The sequence below is a fragment of the Melanostigma gelatinosum genome (genome assembly GCF_949748355.1).
Source record: "Melanostigma gelatinosum genome assembly, chromosome: 14".
NCBI classification, from domain to species: domain Eukaryota; kingdom Metazoa; phylum Chordata; class Actinopteri; order Perciformes; family Zoarcidae; genus Melanostigma; species Melanostigma gelatinosum.
Window position 1 is genome coordinate 16870281 of NC_136647.1, and position 17695 is coordinate 16887975.

At 41.6% G+C, this 17695-nt stretch overlaps 2 protein-coding genes across 2 annotated transcripts; both read right to left on the bottom strand.

Annotated features, from left to right (window-relative positions):
* Positions 1 to 862: 862 nt before the first annotated feature.
* On the bottom strand, positions 863 to 10624 carry tm7sf2 (transmembrane 7 superfamily member 2). The gene is made up of 11 exons (XM_079283536.1): positions 10560 to 10624; positions 9407 to 9489; positions 8186 to 8382; positions 7091 to 7145; positions 6395 to 6589; positions 4706 to 4809; positions 3505 to 3624; positions 3157 to 3325; positions 2994 to 3074; positions 2691 to 2813; positions 863 to 1515 (listed from the first exon to the last, which is right to left on the bottom strand). The coding sequence occupies exons 2-11, from the start codon at positions 9477 to 9479 to the stop codon at positions 1355 to 1357; spliced, it is 1278 nt and encodes a 425-aa protein (XP_079139662.1). The 5' UTR covers positions 9480 to 9489; positions 10560 to 10624; the 3' UTR covers positions 863 to 1354.
* Positions 10625 to 11597: 973 nt separating this feature from the next.
* vps51 (VPS51 subunit of GARP complex) lies at positions 11598 to 17388 on the bottom strand. Its single transcript, XM_079283099.1, has 11 exons — positions 17012 to 17388; positions 16165 to 16294; positions 15928 to 16074; positions 15615 to 15834; positions 14354 to 15254; positions 14026 to 14241; positions 13707 to 13790; positions 13436 to 13570; positions 13196 to 13317; positions 12705 to 12792; positions 11598 to 12607 (listed from the first exon to the last, which is right to left on the bottom strand). The coding sequence occupies exons 1-11, from the start codon at positions 17189 to 17191 to the stop codon at positions 12347 to 12349; spliced, it is 2484 nt and encodes an 827-aa protein (XP_079139225.1). The 5' UTR covers positions 17192 to 17388; the 3' UTR covers positions 11598 to 12346.
* Positions 17389 to 17695: the final 307 nt, after the last annotated feature.

Sequence of the window (17695 nt, forward strand, 5' to 3'; positions counted from 1 at the left end):
TAGCGTATGAAAAACAACAAAAAAATGGCTCGAGTGCTGTGTGGGCAAGGCCAGGGGCCGACTGTAAATGGGCTTAAAAGGTGAAAATGAAGGTGTGCATCAGCAGAGAGCGCCGTCATCTGTATGCGTGCACCTCACGGCAATGTCAGAGAAATATCAACTGTAGTGTAAATGCAGTGATTTATAATCGAAAAAAGGCCCACTTTGATTTTTGATTGGCTGTTAATATAATAGGGGTCTAAAAGGTGAACCAGACAAACTCCACTTTTAAAATGTCATGTGAACCAAGAAAATGGCCATAATAACAGACCATCAAGGAAGCACCTATTAAAAAAAAAAAACTTTCCTCAAGGTGACACACCGCTCCCTTAACAACACGACCACCTGCCACCCACACAGTGAGTCAACCTGCTCTGATTCAAAGCTTCAAGGAGCACTGCTTTAATGATGATTGAGGCCATTTACTCGTACTAATGCAGCCCATCACCATTTGTTCCTTCAGAGTAATTTGGAACAGAGCGAACACAAAGCTGAAGCCTGACAGAAAAAGCCCAGAAGCTCCTGGAACATCTGCTGTTAAGACCTAAATCCTGAAAAGTTTGACATTTAATGAAGACGATGGTGACGGGTTGGAAGAGGTTGTTATAAAGTTACACAGCGATTAGCTGTCATCTCCACAGGCTTGAACAGACAGAGATTGTACTCTTCATACAAGCTTTTGAGTTCACCCATCTTAACATATATAACATGTGTTTTCCACAATGCAGAGAGATTCACTGTCTGTCTAATAAGGGCAATTAAGATACATGATCAAGTGTTGTCTGGTGTTTTTTTATTTGTTCATTTTAAATGTATTTCACCGTTACACAAAAAAAGGAGACTAAAAAAACAAACATGGAAATGCATTTAAATTTTTTGGGATTACATTTTTTCATTAAAATAAGATTTTCTCATTTTTATAAGAAGTTATCACATTTTTTATGAGAAAAGACTCACAAGGCCATGACTGTTTTCAGATGTAGTCCAGCTTTAGCCTTTTACGCTGGAATGCTTTAGCTGAACAAGAGACAAGTGTATGCAGGCTGATATACCTACAACAGAGTCCTCTGAGGTTTTAAAGGAAAAACAAAATCAAATGAATTAGAAATAGTGATCCACTGAACATCATTGTGTGATTGAACCACAGCCTTACCAAACAAGGCTGATTGAAATGATGAGATCCCTGCAGATACACAGTAGCAGCTCTGGGTCATATGTTGTGGTCTGTGTAACTAAAAATGGATTTTCATTTCAAGTTATTGCTCGGTTTGTGTTTGGACAGTTTTGGTCCCGTTCCACCCATCTGCTTTCCTGTTCAGTAGATATAGGGGAAGATCCTGTAGGGCACACGTCGACAGTAAGTGTCCCAAGCTAGCCCGTATTTGGCCCGACACAGTCTCTCATCACGGGCCTCTCGGTGAATCAGCAAGACAGCGAAATATACGACGTAGAAGTAAGGCAGGAGATGTGAGAATCCTGCAGAAAAGACACAAATGCATAGACTATAAGCAGGAGGAAACACGACATAATGACAAAGAAAACTATAACATATGTATGAATCACACACGAAATTATCATCATAGCAGAGAAACTATATTGACCTCATTGTGAATAATGTAAATGACATCAAACAAAGCTGTAATCAAGTGTACACCCTCCTCTGCATATAGCTGAACATTATCTTTTCAATCTGCATTATACAAGAGCCCTGCATTGAATACCAGTTTGATTAAATGCTTCAGTTGTTGATTCACCTCGATGGTATTTTTTTCGAATATTGCGTGCATAATTTAGCCGTTTCCGACGCTATGAAGACAAAATGTCTTCATAGCACAGAGTATCTGAAAGCGAAAGATTGGCAGCTTTGTAACTTTGTTCGCCTTGCTGTGGTCACGTACTTCCTGATTTAAATGAATATTTTCATAGCAACAATGGATCACATTATTACTTGTGTATGGAGGGGGACAAACTCAAAGATCATTATGACGTGACAGTCCCCCTCAGCTCTACTGAGCTTTTAAGCGTCTTTCAGTTCATTGTTTTCATTTTCCAGCCTGCAGCTTCATTGTTTTGGTTCAATCTCACGGCTCTGATCATGTTTTCAGCCGCATAATGCATCCGTTTTCAGTGAAAAGCTCTAGAAATCCACGGCATACTATTTGCTCAACACCGAACAACAGACAGAGACAGTAAGCGTAAGCTAAGAGTGGAGCATTTAGTATCTGGTTATTAAGACATTCAGCCCTAAAACAAAATGAAATAACTTGTGCTGAACAAAGACACACACTTAACATTTGAACTCGACATGTCGATTAATCAACACGTCTGACAATCGCTTCACCGAGCTTTTCTGGATTGTATTGTAAGGTGTTTCTGTTATTTTGTCCACCTTCTGTACAGATCGTATGATCCACCCAGAGGTGCATGTACAATTTTAAAAAAAACAGTTTTTTGATTGCGTCATTGAAACACCAACTCATCGATTTTTGTTTCTAATGATAAATATCGCTGCACACGATAACCACTCTCACATTGAATCTCCTATCTATGACATCATCCACATTTTCCAATGATGACTTTCGGTGGATTGTGTTACGTCAGAGTGGCCTGCGTGCAATACGAGCCTTGCAGAGGCTTGTAAGCTGTCTTACCACACGGCAGGGACCACGCCAGGGCCATGAGGAGGTCACCGAGGTAATTGGGATGACGGACGAGCCCCCACCAGCCAGACACCAGCAGACGTTTCCCTGTTGCTGTGGCGATGGTCTCCAGACCTGCAAGAGGAGAACGTAGATATTTCTGAGTGCAAGAAGTGCAAGTCACTGACGAGATCAACACCTACTTCACTCTGTTATACACAGCATGGGCTGAGACACATAATTATAAATAATATGTGAAAGACCACAAGTGGGAGTGTTTGTCTTGATTTCAGAGAACACAAAAAAATGACTGACTTGCAACACTTGGATGTGTCGGGTCTCGTCTGAACTGGTTCTTCTGTGAGTTGGATTTTCTGAAAACATAATATCCAATACCTGATGGCAAAGAGACAAATGTTAACGTGGCCCATCTTTAACCATGACACACGACATATCACAGCCTGATGCACATGATTACCGTTCAGGGCTATTATAGTCGCTGCTCCGAATGAACTTAGGGTTTGTGGGTGCACAACCAGGAAGGACGCCTGCAGGCCGTATGTGAAGGGGACCCAGGCCAGGTCCCCAAAGACCAACATGAAGCCAAAACCATCATGCACAATGTCCATGGTTGTCAGAACAGCCTCCTGTTTTAACACAAAAGTGCAGGGGATCAAATAACAACAGTTACAAAGATCTCTCTGAAGTCATCTTTTGCTGTGCCCCTTATTAAAGGTCTGCAAGGACTGAAGTGGTAATTCATGTATGACATAAGGATCTACAGTACTTAGTCTAATCTTTATGGTTGACTTTGTTGACCCCTCACCTCATTCCACAGAGCATCTGCCACATACAGCAGCTGGAAACTGTTGACCAGTATCATGGCGAGTGAGGGGGAACCGCGAAGCTCCACCTCCTTCATCAACATGCCAAGGTTTATGACCACCTGAGAGAGCAACAGGTGACGTGAATACTGATTAACAGCACTAGTTTGGCAACATTTTTCAGCTGCACTCGCCAAGTATTGGATGACAAATTCATTATGTGATTAATTGGATCAGAACAACAAAATGTTGGAATTATCAATCAACGCACTGCTCGTCACGATTAGCTCACAAATAATATCAGTTGAGTTGGATCATCTCTACTTCACTGTAATGTGAAATATAGTTTCACATTTCCTTTGACGAAAGACAAGTTGTTTTCTCTCGCTGCATTTATTGACTTATCTTTCCGTATCGGTGCTACTGGAAGGGTCTAATATCACACAAGCGTGGATAATAAATGTAATGTGACTGAACATTTCATACTCTATTTATAAAGAGGCATGCCACTCTTAATGGGCTCAACAAGACTATGAACTTGATTGATATAACAAAATAAATCCCTTAGCCCTTAAAATGTCATTTGTTTAGCAATTGTAAAATGTTCAAAGTTAAAAGTACACAGTTTAAACATTCAACAGGAAACAAACATCTCCCACACACTGTCTGCAAGCCAGCATCTTGTGGAAGATCAGGGGAGAGCAACATCTCCACCTGTTGGTCTTGTTGGGCTCTCTAACAGAGATCGCCATCAGCATTTGAAAATATTCATACCAACAAATAAAGGGAAATATTACAACAAAAGTGTTAAGTTTTAAACAGTTGGTCAAAAAGGTCAGATTTGTGTTTTAGTAAACATTTAATTATGTCACATTTGCTTTAATCTTTGTACTTTTAAGGTCTTCTGCTTTTAAATTGAATTATATTGTTTTAACTCCGTTACTTTCTCTTTGTATGAGAGCAAGGGCTCATTATAATTTCTAAAATTTTAAAATTCTATGAAGTGAAATTTAATATTAAACACTTCTTCAGACTTGGTTAGGGGCAGCGTCCCAATTTGTTTTACCTCAAAATAGCATAAGTATGTATAATAATTTGTATACAACAACCTTTGTAACAGAAATGTTCATCAGTGTCTGGATTAAAAAGAAAATGGGTATTTTTGAGAGTGGATTTATCGTCCCCCCCTGCAGGTTAACTCACCCAGCCAATCAGACCCGGTCTGAGCTCACAGAAATATTTAAGGTCAAAGTTTCCAATCCGGGGGTTTAGCTCCCGTCCAATGAAGAAGTCGTACAGGGGATTTCCTAGACGGGGCAGAGGGATGGATGCGACAATTAATCCACAGGAGAACTGGACACATCAAGTAATGATGTGCTTTTAGTGTGTACAGCTGCTGTATATACAGTACATAAGAAAAGTGAATTAAAATCAGACTGTCTTTTCATTAATCTATTAGAAGTCAATCAATTAGCAAGTAGCTGGAACCTGTTTGCAGGGTGGATGTGTGAGAAAAACTCTCAGATGACACCATTCTTGGCTTATTGCCCAGAGATCAAGACACATCACTTTATCACCTTATTGAGAATGTGAAGACAAACTCAGGAGATGATTCATTTACATATAAATATCTTGGTGTCCACACTGACACACTGTAGTTATCATCCGGTGTGATTAAACCTGTCTATACCATTTGAAACTACTGTCAGTTTTGACCTTTTATTACTTTAAAGAACTGCTGCCTCACGTGAGTGTATGTATGTATGACTTATGTTATGTGCGTGTATGTGCATGCAGGACAATTAGAGTATATCTTCAGTCAAAAGCTCTTTAGGTCTATTAGCTTGATAAATCCGCTATCATGTTAATGTGCATTTTTCATCACACTACCATATCACAGTAGGAAAAGCACAGCTGTAATCAACAACGTTAATTGATGGCTGCATTCCATTTAGATGCAAGAGTTCAAAGGTCCAGGTAAATGTTCAGTAACGAGGTGATGTGAAGTGTTCTACCTGCCCGTCTCTGCTTTTTTTCAGTTACTTTCAGCAATCTTCTACAATTGACCTGAACTTGTTGCTTTAGGCTGTTTGTAAGCACACAGAGGAACAGTAATGGTGGACTGAGAGCATCTGTGGTTGGTTCTACAGGTCAACTGAAGCTACTGTGTTTTCCATTTTGTTTCATCTTACAAAAACAAGACGAGTGCACAGCCATGCTAGCAGCTCCGTGAGGCTGTACTTAGGTACAGCGGCGCTTTGAGCTAAATGCTAACGTCGTCGTTATATTAGTATGCTCACAATGACAATGCAAAAATGCTGATGTTTAACCACCATTTGTTTAGGGCGTTATCATGCTGACTTATTTAGCTAATGATCACTAAATACTGTGTACACTGGAGGGAGTTAAGGACGCAGGGATTCGTTCTGCAGGGATTTTTGCAGATACAAATCAACATAGCATATTGTTGCCATTCATCGATTTAGCCAATGACTGATTACATTTTTTCTCCCACCAACATTCTGTTAAAATCATACATTCACGTGCCTATTTAACATGTAAACTTAATTAATTTCATGTGAACTGAATCACCACGAGGTTATAGCGTGGCACTGGAACCAACATGTTGTTGTAGCCTTGCTCTTTTTGTCTTTTCAAAAACTGGGATGAACATAACCATCTGACTCGCAACACCGGCTGGTCTCAGGTTTCTGCCTCCGGATGCAGCAGAGCACACAGCGTAGCTGGTGTAGCAGGGTCAGCTCACTCAAAAGTGTTCACTTGATGCCTGCAGGCTCCTGAAGAGCTTTGCACACTATATATCAGCAGTAACTATTTAAAAATAGTGTTTTAAGGTGGACGCTTCCGTTAGCGGTGAACCTCCACTCTCACCTGTGTTGCCCCCCAAAGCGAGAGCATGAGACGGAACCCAAAAGGAGCGGATGTAGAGGTAGACGGAGAACAGGAATGACACCGCTATTGCACACACTGCTAGAGGCAACAGCAGCTCAAACAGATACCCCAGAGGAGCCCCGAGCCCCAGTAATAACATCAGCAACACGCTGCTGACGCACAGGCCATGAAAACCTGAGGGAGAGAAACAAACAAAGCTGTAGCCAGGGGGAAAGAGACAAACAGACTGACACAGGCTGGTTCAATCAAAACAAGTTCGAAGAGATGGAACTTTAGATTGCGTAAGTTAAGTAAACTTCAGCTCAACGTCAAGAGGTTAAAATAATACATAAAGAAACAAGACTTTTGGATCCTCCTTGAAATGAAATGCCACAGCAGGTGAATTGTACTAAAATACTAAATATTATATTAATAGCTATAAATATGAATCGCTATCTTAATATAAATGTATAGTACTTTAGTACAATGTATGTATGATAGACAATAATGTTCAAAAGCATAATTATCCTCCATTACTCACGGTACAAAGCTAGTTGTTGCTCAACAACATTGCAGAAAATCACACGATATGACAAATACAAACTGTGCCTTTAACGCATATTACATCCTAAAAATAAATAATCCTAAAAACAACACATATGATGTGTTTTTTTTAATGATCAGTAATATAGATACCATTTATGGGATACTTGAGGCGCGCTCCATCCCTCAGCACTAATCCTTCAGACACCTGCCGGTAAAAACACTCATTTTGAATTTGAACACATACATATTCTGTGTATTCATTCATTGTTGGAACAGCGCCACAGGCTCAGTCAGAGCATGAGATTGTTCTCTATGGGGATCAATAAAGTCTGAGAACACAATATTTGGCTTGAAAGTCAACTCATCACAATATTGCAATTCATGTAGCCGATATATTGTGCATATAATATATGGTCACGCTAAGGTTGGGTGACATGGCTGAAATGAATCACAATATTAGTTTGAACAGTCATCCCCTATCAGTATATGTCATAGTATGGAAAATAAATAAATATATATATATATATATATATATATATATATATATATATACACGCAAGTGTCCCACTTTTAAGCATTACACATAAAAACCTCTTCAAGTGTGTAGAGACAAAAACTTTAAAGTGGGCCTATGTAACCATTGAAGGAAGAATCAACATATCCCTCCGCTAACAAATGAAAAGTTAAAATCATAAACAAATAAATGGACCATTGCTCAATGAATGCTGCTCAGCTACAGTCTCTCTGGATCTAGTATTACCTATGGGGGCTAATGTGAGCAAAATTGAAATCGACGTTGTCTTTATGATAATCTCTTTTTTTTCCAGCTTGTGCTCACACTATATTTTAACATGGCACAGATAACCATGAATATGTCTTTAAAGTCATAGTTTTACATTTTGATGCTTATTCGCTTTCTTGCAGAGTCATGACGATCTATATCACATGCTCGTTAAATATGAGGCCCAGTGATTGCCCTATATGATCATATTCACAATTTCATTGAAGGTTGATTATTGTTATTAATTATCACCTAGCCCTACATCCTTCCTTCATAAATCAATGTTTATCATTGCGTATAAATAGATTTACTTTAACACAAAACAGGAGCTTCTCTCGTTGGTTGTTTCATCAAAGCCACCAGATGCCCTAAAACATTTTTTTGAGCATCTTATGGTTGTGTTCATCCCCACAGCCTGTTTCAATGTAAGTTTAACCTCCAGCAGGCCGATGAACGAGTCATACCTTTCCTAAAGGCATCACGTAGAGGAGGGCATGCAGAGCGATCCAGCCCAGCATAAGTACGAGGGCCAGAGGGTCCCATAGCTGGTCAGTGGAGGGAAGGGGAGGGGGCCACTGGAGCACACTGGCATCAGGGGATCGACTCACACCGACCAGGAACAGCACCGTCAACGGGAGAAAGACGGGTATGCATAAAGCACCTGAGAGAGATTACAGATAAAAGTGAGATGACAACCTGACTGACATCACTGAGCTGAACTAGTCAGACGCAATGCAGCGACATCACTGGGCAAACTCAATAATGGAGCAGAGTGAGACTATGTAATGTACCAGATTGATACAGCAAATGTGTGATTTCTTTAAATAATCAATCATGTTGAATAACTGCATAGTAGCAAAACAATTAGTTCAGCTGTCCAACACGCGTGGTTCACTTCCTTATTGTCACATCTGTAGTCTGCATGGAGCTCAACTATCACGTTCAAAGCTTGACTTCACTTTAAAAACAAGTGGAGAGCAAATTGGATGTGATGCTCAATATAAGAAACGCAGCGGGAGAAGCACCACTAATGTGCTAACACACACACACACACACACACACACACACACACACACAAAGTAGATGTGATGTGTTTGTTCTCTCCTTTCATATCATGTCTACAATGACTAATCTGACTTGGGTGGTTGTGTTGATTCTTAATTAGAGCTGTATTGAACAGTCGAAGTTCATGCTGTGATCTTTACTGCAGGGAGTTTCGTAATATTTCTATTATGGCAGAAGTTTTATGATTTTATAAAACAACAAATATCATGACAGTGTATATATACCAAACACAGTAAATTAATATCAACACTCTTTTGTAGACCTAACTTTCTAAAATCTGCTTTTGTTCACTCAGAAATACGTGCAGCATTTAACATGTTTCACTTGAGGTTCACCATCGATGTAAAATAGTACAGAAAAGCAGCTTTTATGTGTGAGCAACACAGTGTCATGAAAAATTTGTAATTCCACATTCACGAGAGAAGGAGTGTGAACAAGTGACACACCAGCGACCGGAGTACATGAATAAAATGAAAGAATTATTTTAGGCTTAGCTGCAGCAGTTGTAACGATAAGAGTGGAGGTCATGGTTATGTAGGGGGCGAGATGTCTTCAATAAAATGATGGTGGATGTGTTGTGATGGTGCCTGGAAGAGAAGGTCAGGTCTGCTGTGACTCACCCAGGGTTCCTCCGAATTCCCTCTCCGTGTCATGTGAGGATCTGTGTTTGAGCGCTTGACTGTTTGGCCTCATTATTGGTCTCCTGTGAAAATAATTAAGTAGTTCAGTCAAGATAAAGACATTTGGGGGACAAGTAAATGGTAATTAGATGGCAATGGCAATTAGTACAAATGACAAGAGCAGCAGAGACTTCTGATGAAGGTGAACTTTGACTAAAAGCTAAACATCCTTGTTCATAGCAGTATTTACTGAAGTTCTGTACATGTATGTAACTATGTACTACTTAACTCCACTACATGTATTAACAGATGTATTAACCAGTGACTATGCTAGGATGTACATGAAGTTGCCAAACTGTACAAGAAAGTTTTATCAGGACAGTGTGACCGATGTCAACTAGCCAACAGGTTATAAATTGGTTCAAAGCATTATCACTCAACCTGCTACATTAAAATGCCACCTACCTTATAACGCATCAATAATGATAGTAATAATAATAGACTAATATATATTAAATGTAACACTATGAAAGGAGCATTTCTGCCACTTTCAGGGGCTTGTACCTTTGATACTTTAAGTGCATTTGCTTGTTATACTTCAACACTTAAATTTGAATAGAGGACTTAAACTTTATAGATATATAAGAATAGAGTACTTTTACACAAGTGTATTTGTACTTTAAGTTTTATAACCACTGGTCAGAGTGAGACAATTACTGCCATAGACTTTTCACACAGAGGACATCTGTGGACGCCTATAAGAGCCACAATAATAAATAATAAATAAATAAGGACAAGACAATCAACGATCGCGTCAGAAAAAAGTATATAAAAACACTCTAATTTAAGCAACTTTTCAAATTCTGTTACATAATTTAGATGAGCTGTTATTTTGTATTCTAGTGTTGTAATATTGCACCTGGAGTCGTAAACCACCGAGACAAAGTTCAGCTCGTTTCTTGTGTGTCCACTCAGCTACACTTCTATTATGAAACATGACACGAGGCCGTTTTTACCTCAGTTGCTGTCCCACTACCTGCGGATGCTAGAATGATCTGAGCGCGAGAGAAACAATGGCTTTGCAGTAAAATAGAGCGTAACACAAAGAACAAATAGCCGTGTGTCTTGTAACACATGGAATACAGTGTCTTACCGGTGTAATGCATGGAGGTGTAGATGGAACTGACAAGATATTCCAATCAATGCGCCCTATCCACCAGCCTGCAGATGGAAACGCCCCCGACACACGTTGAAGATCACGAAACGGCCTCTAAGCCAATCAGATCCTTCCGCGGCCATCAGAAGAGGGTGGGTAGGAGTGGGTTAGACCAATCAAATGAGCGCCTCAGGTGGCGACAGTGCGTCCTAGAGAGAGAGGAATGGCTACAGACGTTGTGAAATCTTTGTTTTTTTTCACATTGTATAAGAAAGACTTATTTGTCTGGCAGGAAAACACATTCCTTACTTACTTATTGTATTCGTATTAGTTTGTTGCACTTATTGTATTCGTATTGGTTTGTTTCTGTACTTATGCTCTTAGATGCTTGTTTAAAAAAGGAGATGCACTTATGACTTCTGGTGACTAGTAGTTCTGTTGAATGCCTATGTTGAATACACTTATTGTAAGTCACTTTGGATAAAAGCGTCTGCTAAATGACTGTGATGTAATGTAATGGACTGGTTAATATTATTCTACAGACCTAACAGGGTGGAAAACTTTGAACAAAGTCAGCCATAGCTCTTCTAACCTTCTACACAGACAGAACTTTTATAACTAATAATTCTAAAATGTAATTACAATATGATTTCTACTATAGAACAGCGGTGGCACCGTGTGGCTGGTATATAGTAGGAATTATATTGTAATTCAGTTTCGTCAATGTTCCGCAGAAGCGGTTTTCAGCACTTAACCAGGTGTCGATATGACTGGGCAGATTTTTCAACGCAACAGCATTCACCACCGTGCAAGATCCACGAAAGTCACTCAACTCTATCGATGTGTAGTTGACATCAAAATGAAGGTTGAACTCAAAGATCGGTGTGTTCTGAGCAGGAGCACTGGGGGTAGGGAGTAGGGAGTAAGGAGCCACTGGCCCCCCAAACGGCTGGTGTGATCCCACCACAAGATAGTCTCTAGGTTTAAATGTGCCTGCTTCAATTCGTTTCGACAAGGAAGAACAGCTTTTTTGAATCTCACATTCATACACTTTTATTGTAGACATACACATTTAAACCATTCCTAACGTACTGTTTATCTGTGAAAGACATGCACAGAAAAAAGAGAATCAACTAACCTCAAGGCAAGAGCTACAGTACATCTGCTGTAGTTACTTTAATGCTAGACATGCATTAAATAATCAGATGGCAAATTATTCAGCAAAAAAAACCCGAACTGAATTTAATAATACAGGAGAACATTTCTCTTTAGTCATTCATATTATTCACATTAAACACATTTCCTTCAAGGAGAACATGTGCTGCAAGGTTCTGCTTTTATCATGGATAATTCATTTATTTCCATTTTTGTAGATAAGTCAGATGAGAAGAGTTTATTTTCTCATATTCTATAGTTTGTAAATTACTATTGTAATATTAAACCCAAGTACTCGAGGCTCATGTGCACGTTGTACAGCAAGTGCCTGGAATGTAATGTTGATCTATCTCAAATTCACTGAATCAGTTTGACAACTCAACAGCCCAATGTTTGCTTTCTTTAGTGTTGGAAGATTCCTTGGTATTCTTACAGTAGTTAAAGTGCTATCCCTACACCATTTATACAGTATCGTATGAATCTGGATCAATAAATTGAACATTTAACAGTAATGATATAAGAGAGAGTCTTTAAATTCGGATGCACGATTCCAGTGTATATTGTAGTTCTGTCTGTAGTAGTGATCTGGTGTTTGGAGAAGACTAGCTGGCTGTGGTGCACTTTGAGCTTCAGCCCCGTTCGCAGATCACTTCGATCACACTCTGCTCCATCGGGGCAGGATCCAGGCAGCGGTGGGCGGAGCTCCCCACTATCTCATCCAGCAGGAAGTGTACAAGGTTCTCGTCGGAGACGAACCGCCACAGGTACATCTGCAGGTAGTGGCAGTCGACCTGGATCTGCTGCAGCCCGAAACGGCCAAAGGTGCGCAGGCGAACACACTCCAGGAATGTCTTTAAACTGATTTTGATGATTCCTGTGATCACGGAGACCTGCGACAGTGAAGGGCTGTGTGAGTGTGTGTGTGTGTGGGTGAGAGATGTTTTGCTCTGAAGAGTACACTACCGTGTAACGAAGACCTGCACTCACCTTGTTGAACTCCACCGAGCTGAAGATGTCAATCCTCTCAGAAAACAGCTTGTGTATGTTGCTCAGTAGATTGGTATCCATGGGAGCACTGCAGGCAGACACAGAACAATGACCTTATTCTCCTGATTAACAACTACTCAGTAACAATTGTCCCCCCCTGCAGTAAAAGTGAAGGACGTAATACAGATTGGCTGTCTGTGTCTGCTTGTCTGCCTTCACACATATACACAGTATCTTACCAAGCATATAGGGACAGAAAAATGCACAATAATTAATGTACATATGTAACTGGTGACGGTGACAAAACTGAGTAGGGATGTATCTTGGCTTTAGAATTATTCTTACACATAGGAGAAATGGAAAAAAGACTCCTAAGTCCGAGAGTTCATTCTTACAGAGTCTGATAACGTTGTGAATGTATTAGAATGCCGCCATTAAGCTCAACAAACCCCAAACCGCTAGAGGACTGCACTTCTTTGCAGCCCGTTTACCTCGGAGTGTAGCTGGAAGCGTAGCGGGTTTGCTGCCTCGAGCTGCTGTAGACAGAGAAAGTCCTTTTGCTGGAGTCACTGCTGTGTGCCTTCCTCACACCTTCCTCATACAAAAGACCGACCTGTGGTAGAGCAGAGACGGTTCATAAGACGGCCTAAGCGTACGCGATGATGAAAGCATAATGAGTGGACTTTAAGCACATGATGCAGATGGCGAGATTGTGTGCTGTGTGCTGTGACCTGCACGTCAATGGAGGTGGTGTCCTCTACTACTCTCTTCATCACAGCACGGACATTTCGTGGCTCGATGGTGTTCACCCAGTCTCGTGTTTCGACGCTCTTCCGTAACATTTGGGAGATAATCAGGCCCTGAACCTGCAAAAACACACAAAACATGCAACATTGTAAGAAAGAGAACATTTGTAGCACTATTTTCTTGCATGGATGCGTCTCTTTTCCCTCAGTAAGAAAGGTAACCCAGTGAATGTTGAAGATGAAAACCTTTACCTACCTTTACATAATGGTTCAACAGTTTCTGTGCTGCCTCCCTGGCTTCTGCACATAAAGCTGTGACGGGTGTGACGGGACTGTGGTGCTGAGGAAGTACAAGAAGAAGACGACCCGGGTTTAGTAAAATAAGCTACCCGTTGGGAGTGAAATAGGTCACGGAATTTCCTACGTTACGGAAAAACAAAAATGACATTTTAGTCACATTCATCAGTGCTGATGCACTAAAATACAACTTCCAAGAAAAGAATGCTGTTAAATAATGTATTTCTACAGTGTAATACGGCCTGAGGCTGCATTCATAGAGGTGACAGGCCATTTACCTGCACAAGGAACTGTTCATCTGTGAGAGTGAGGATGTAGGAGATAGTAGAGGTCTCGTAGTCCAAGCAGAGGCGAGACAGCAGCAACAGAAGGGCCGGAGGAGTCGAACCTCCCTTGTCTCCCGCACTGTCGCAAAACTGCAGAGAAGACTGGCACACAAACTTTATGAAGCTCACCACCAGGCTCTCACGTACACCCTGGCTGCAGAACTCACCCTATGAGGAGAAGACAGACAGGAACAGCTGTGACTCTCTGTTCGGGGTAGAGTGGAAAACGATTTTCTGGGACAAGCTGTTAACCGGCAAATAAACAAGACAAACTATTCACCTTAAAGTACGGCTTGTTGGAGAATGCAATGTCCTTGGCTGTGAAGAGATGCACCGACGCCAACACTGACTTAATCTGATTGAGGATCGAGGCTGACAGGGAGGAGAGCAGCTCCGGCAGGCTGGTCGGAGCATCTCTGCCGGAGGCCGGTCCCCCGAGAAGAGCTCCGCCTCCGGCCAATGAGGCGCCGGCCATAGAGAGCCGCGGTGTCGCCAGGGCCTGCCGCACGTCCGTCAAGCTGTCCATGTAGAAGCTCTGCAGGGCGGACAGGTACTGCTTGACTCGCTCTGTTGCGGCCCGTATCACAATCTCAGTCCCCTGGTTAGGCACGGCAGAGCCCGGCAGCAGTTTGGTTACAGCCTGAAGTCTGCGGTGGAAGCGGTCGAGTGCGCGGACCAGGAGGGAGTTATCTCCGACCCCTTTCTCCTCCTGAATCCTCCGCTCCACGAGTGAGAAATAGCGAGCAGCCAGATCATCCACAAAGGCATTCAACTTACCATTCGCCATCTGGGGAATGTTTTTGGATGCAAGCTCGCCTGTCTGAGCGCGGTTGATGAACAGTTCTTGATAGGACGTTATTACTAAACACAAGCTGCTGACAAATTCATTGCAGCCCCTGTCAATGAATTCCAGGATGTCAGTGTTTGAGGTGGGAGAAGGGAATGCTCTCGTTTTAGGGGTGTTATCAGCAGAGGACGACGCCAACCTGCGTGCAGAAGCATCTTTCACTGCTGAGGCGGACGGGTACGGTCTTATCTCTGCCTCCAGACCCTGGAGGTCCGACTCTAGCCGAGACCGCGCATGGCTCAGGAATTTATCACAGAGCTCCTCGGCCGGCTCGTCCAACTGTAGCAGCAGCTCCACACACTCGGATAAATCTTTAGCGCTTGACCCTCCATCCCTGTGAGACAACAACAAAGCGGTGGAAATGGTTGATCGACGAGGAAATATATTTATCTTCAAACATTTTGAAATTCAATATGGAAAAAATTATTCAATAATGACAAAACATCTGAAATAGTTTCTTTTTACTTGAGCAGCATGAATGTCTGCCACATACAAACTAACAAATTAGGAATGTTAGTTTGAGTGAAATCAGGGCAAAATAATGGAAACAGTCTAAAAGAAGTTTGAACAAAAGAGGATGTCATTTTGATGGTTCATAAAATCACATTTGTTGTGAGCAATGAGCGTGACTCTTTAGTGTTACGTTTCCTGAGAGTGGAGTCCATATTGTGAATGCAGGTTTAGAGATTCCCACCTGAACTTCTGTCGGAGCTCCTGTGCCAGTTTATCCATGATGGCGTGACAGTCGTCCTGAATCCCCTTGAAGGAGGGCAGGTGGCTGTACTGCTGCAGCACACAGCGGGCACGGCGGTGGGATCTCACCGCCTGAGCGTAGGCCTGCAGCTCCAGACACTTATTTAATCTGGCAGGCAGTTCAAACAGAAACTGCAGCTTCCTTAACAGAGTGTGAACCCCTAGGGTGGAAAATGACAAGACAAAAATATGGAAATAAATCACCTTGAAGTCACCAAGATCGACACAAAACAAACTCCCAGTTTAGGTCTCACCTGAGAGTTTTGTTATCTGCGCGTGCTGGTCCTGCAGAGTACCACTGATGCAAGCACTGAACTCTGTGATTGCCGCCATGTTAGCAGACAAGCCATCCATTTCATCCTCCATCTTTTTGAAATCATTCTTCATCTTTCTTATGGTGTCTGAAAAAAACAAAAAAACACGCAAAGATGGTTCGGCGTTTCACGTGGACAATGCAACTAAATCCAACAACGTTTCAACAGTTGCCTCACCTGTAGCAGATATGAACTTGTTGTAGTTTTCATACACCAGCGTCTGCATGTCACTGTCCAAAGAGCGGATCTGCTTGACCATGCAGGTCTCCTGGTCCATCAACTCCGCAAGGGAGCACTCCCTCCTAAGCTGCAGTTGGAGACAAAACCCACAATGGTCACAATTACACTTAACAGCATATATATGAAATACCAAGGAAGCAGTTTTTCTTCATAACTGATTTAACCAAATCAGAATTAAATGATCATCCACCATCTGTACATTCAATCGCTACCATTCAACCACAAGAACATACTGCAGTCTGTGTACACAACTTCAGTCACAGTGTGTTTACTGGTTATTAGGTGTATTATGTGATGAAAACGTCCAGTCCAATTCTTTCTGTGCCGTTTCTATGAGACGTAAAGTTGAATGAGCATTGCATGCATTGTTTGGTCATTAATTATATTCCCGCTTAGCTTTGTAGTTCTTAATAAAATAACTGTCAGCATTTTATACAGCTGTCCGTATTCCCTGGCACACCAAAGTAGACTTTGTAGCGTGTCATTTCTTTAAACGGACTGCTGGGGATAGTCATATGCATCCCAGACACTCAAATGTCCTTTCATTCAAATATTATCATAATACATCCCTACCACATTAAAGCAAATGGCATTATGGGTATGTGACTAATGATAGTTTATATAATTTAACAACAGTATCTAGAAAGGTTACTAGGCCTATTGCATAACATAGAAGCTTCAGCTACCGCTAATGTTGGCAAGACATTAGTAGCATACAGCGCTGCAGAGGCTAGTATGTGAGTTGTGTCACACTGGAAACAGGTCACATGACAGCAGTGGTCACCTTGTTAAGGAAAACTTCGTGGTCAAAATGCGGCCCGTTGATGTCGCAGGGATCCAAAGACTTCGCCTGCTCCGCGGCCTTTCCTTCCTCGTCCAGCCCGTAGTAGAGCTTCAGCATACCGTGCACCCTGCGCTTCCTGCCGGACTCATCCGACTCCATGCCGTCCGCCTCACCGTCCATACTGTACGCTGGCCAGCTGAGAAATGTACAAACGACAGTAAACAAATATGACGAGGACGTCCAGCTGGAAGGATAAGACGAACAACTACTGCCTTAAAACGTTAACTTCGTGCTCCTAAGTGACTGATATTCGTGTGGTTTAGCTGTCTGCTCTTAATAAGAGGGCTTTTCCAAATAAGTAATTGGAGAATGGCATATTTCTCCTGATACACAAGCAGCTAGCTTGAAAACGTCACCCCTTCCGGGTTTGTAGCCTATCCGGTGTTACGTCGTCAAAGAGTAAGTGTAGTCAAGATAATAGCCTATTAACTCAATTGTGTTGACAATGTACTTCTGGTTTGACAGTGCACTACTGCGCATGTCAAGTTGTACACAGCAATCAATCGAATCACGAGAATAAATATATAAGGTTTAATAAATAGAAACTGATATTGATTTTTTTCTAGATTGTCAGAAGTGATACTAAATCAATCAAATGTATGAACGTAATTTATTGTGTGTGCA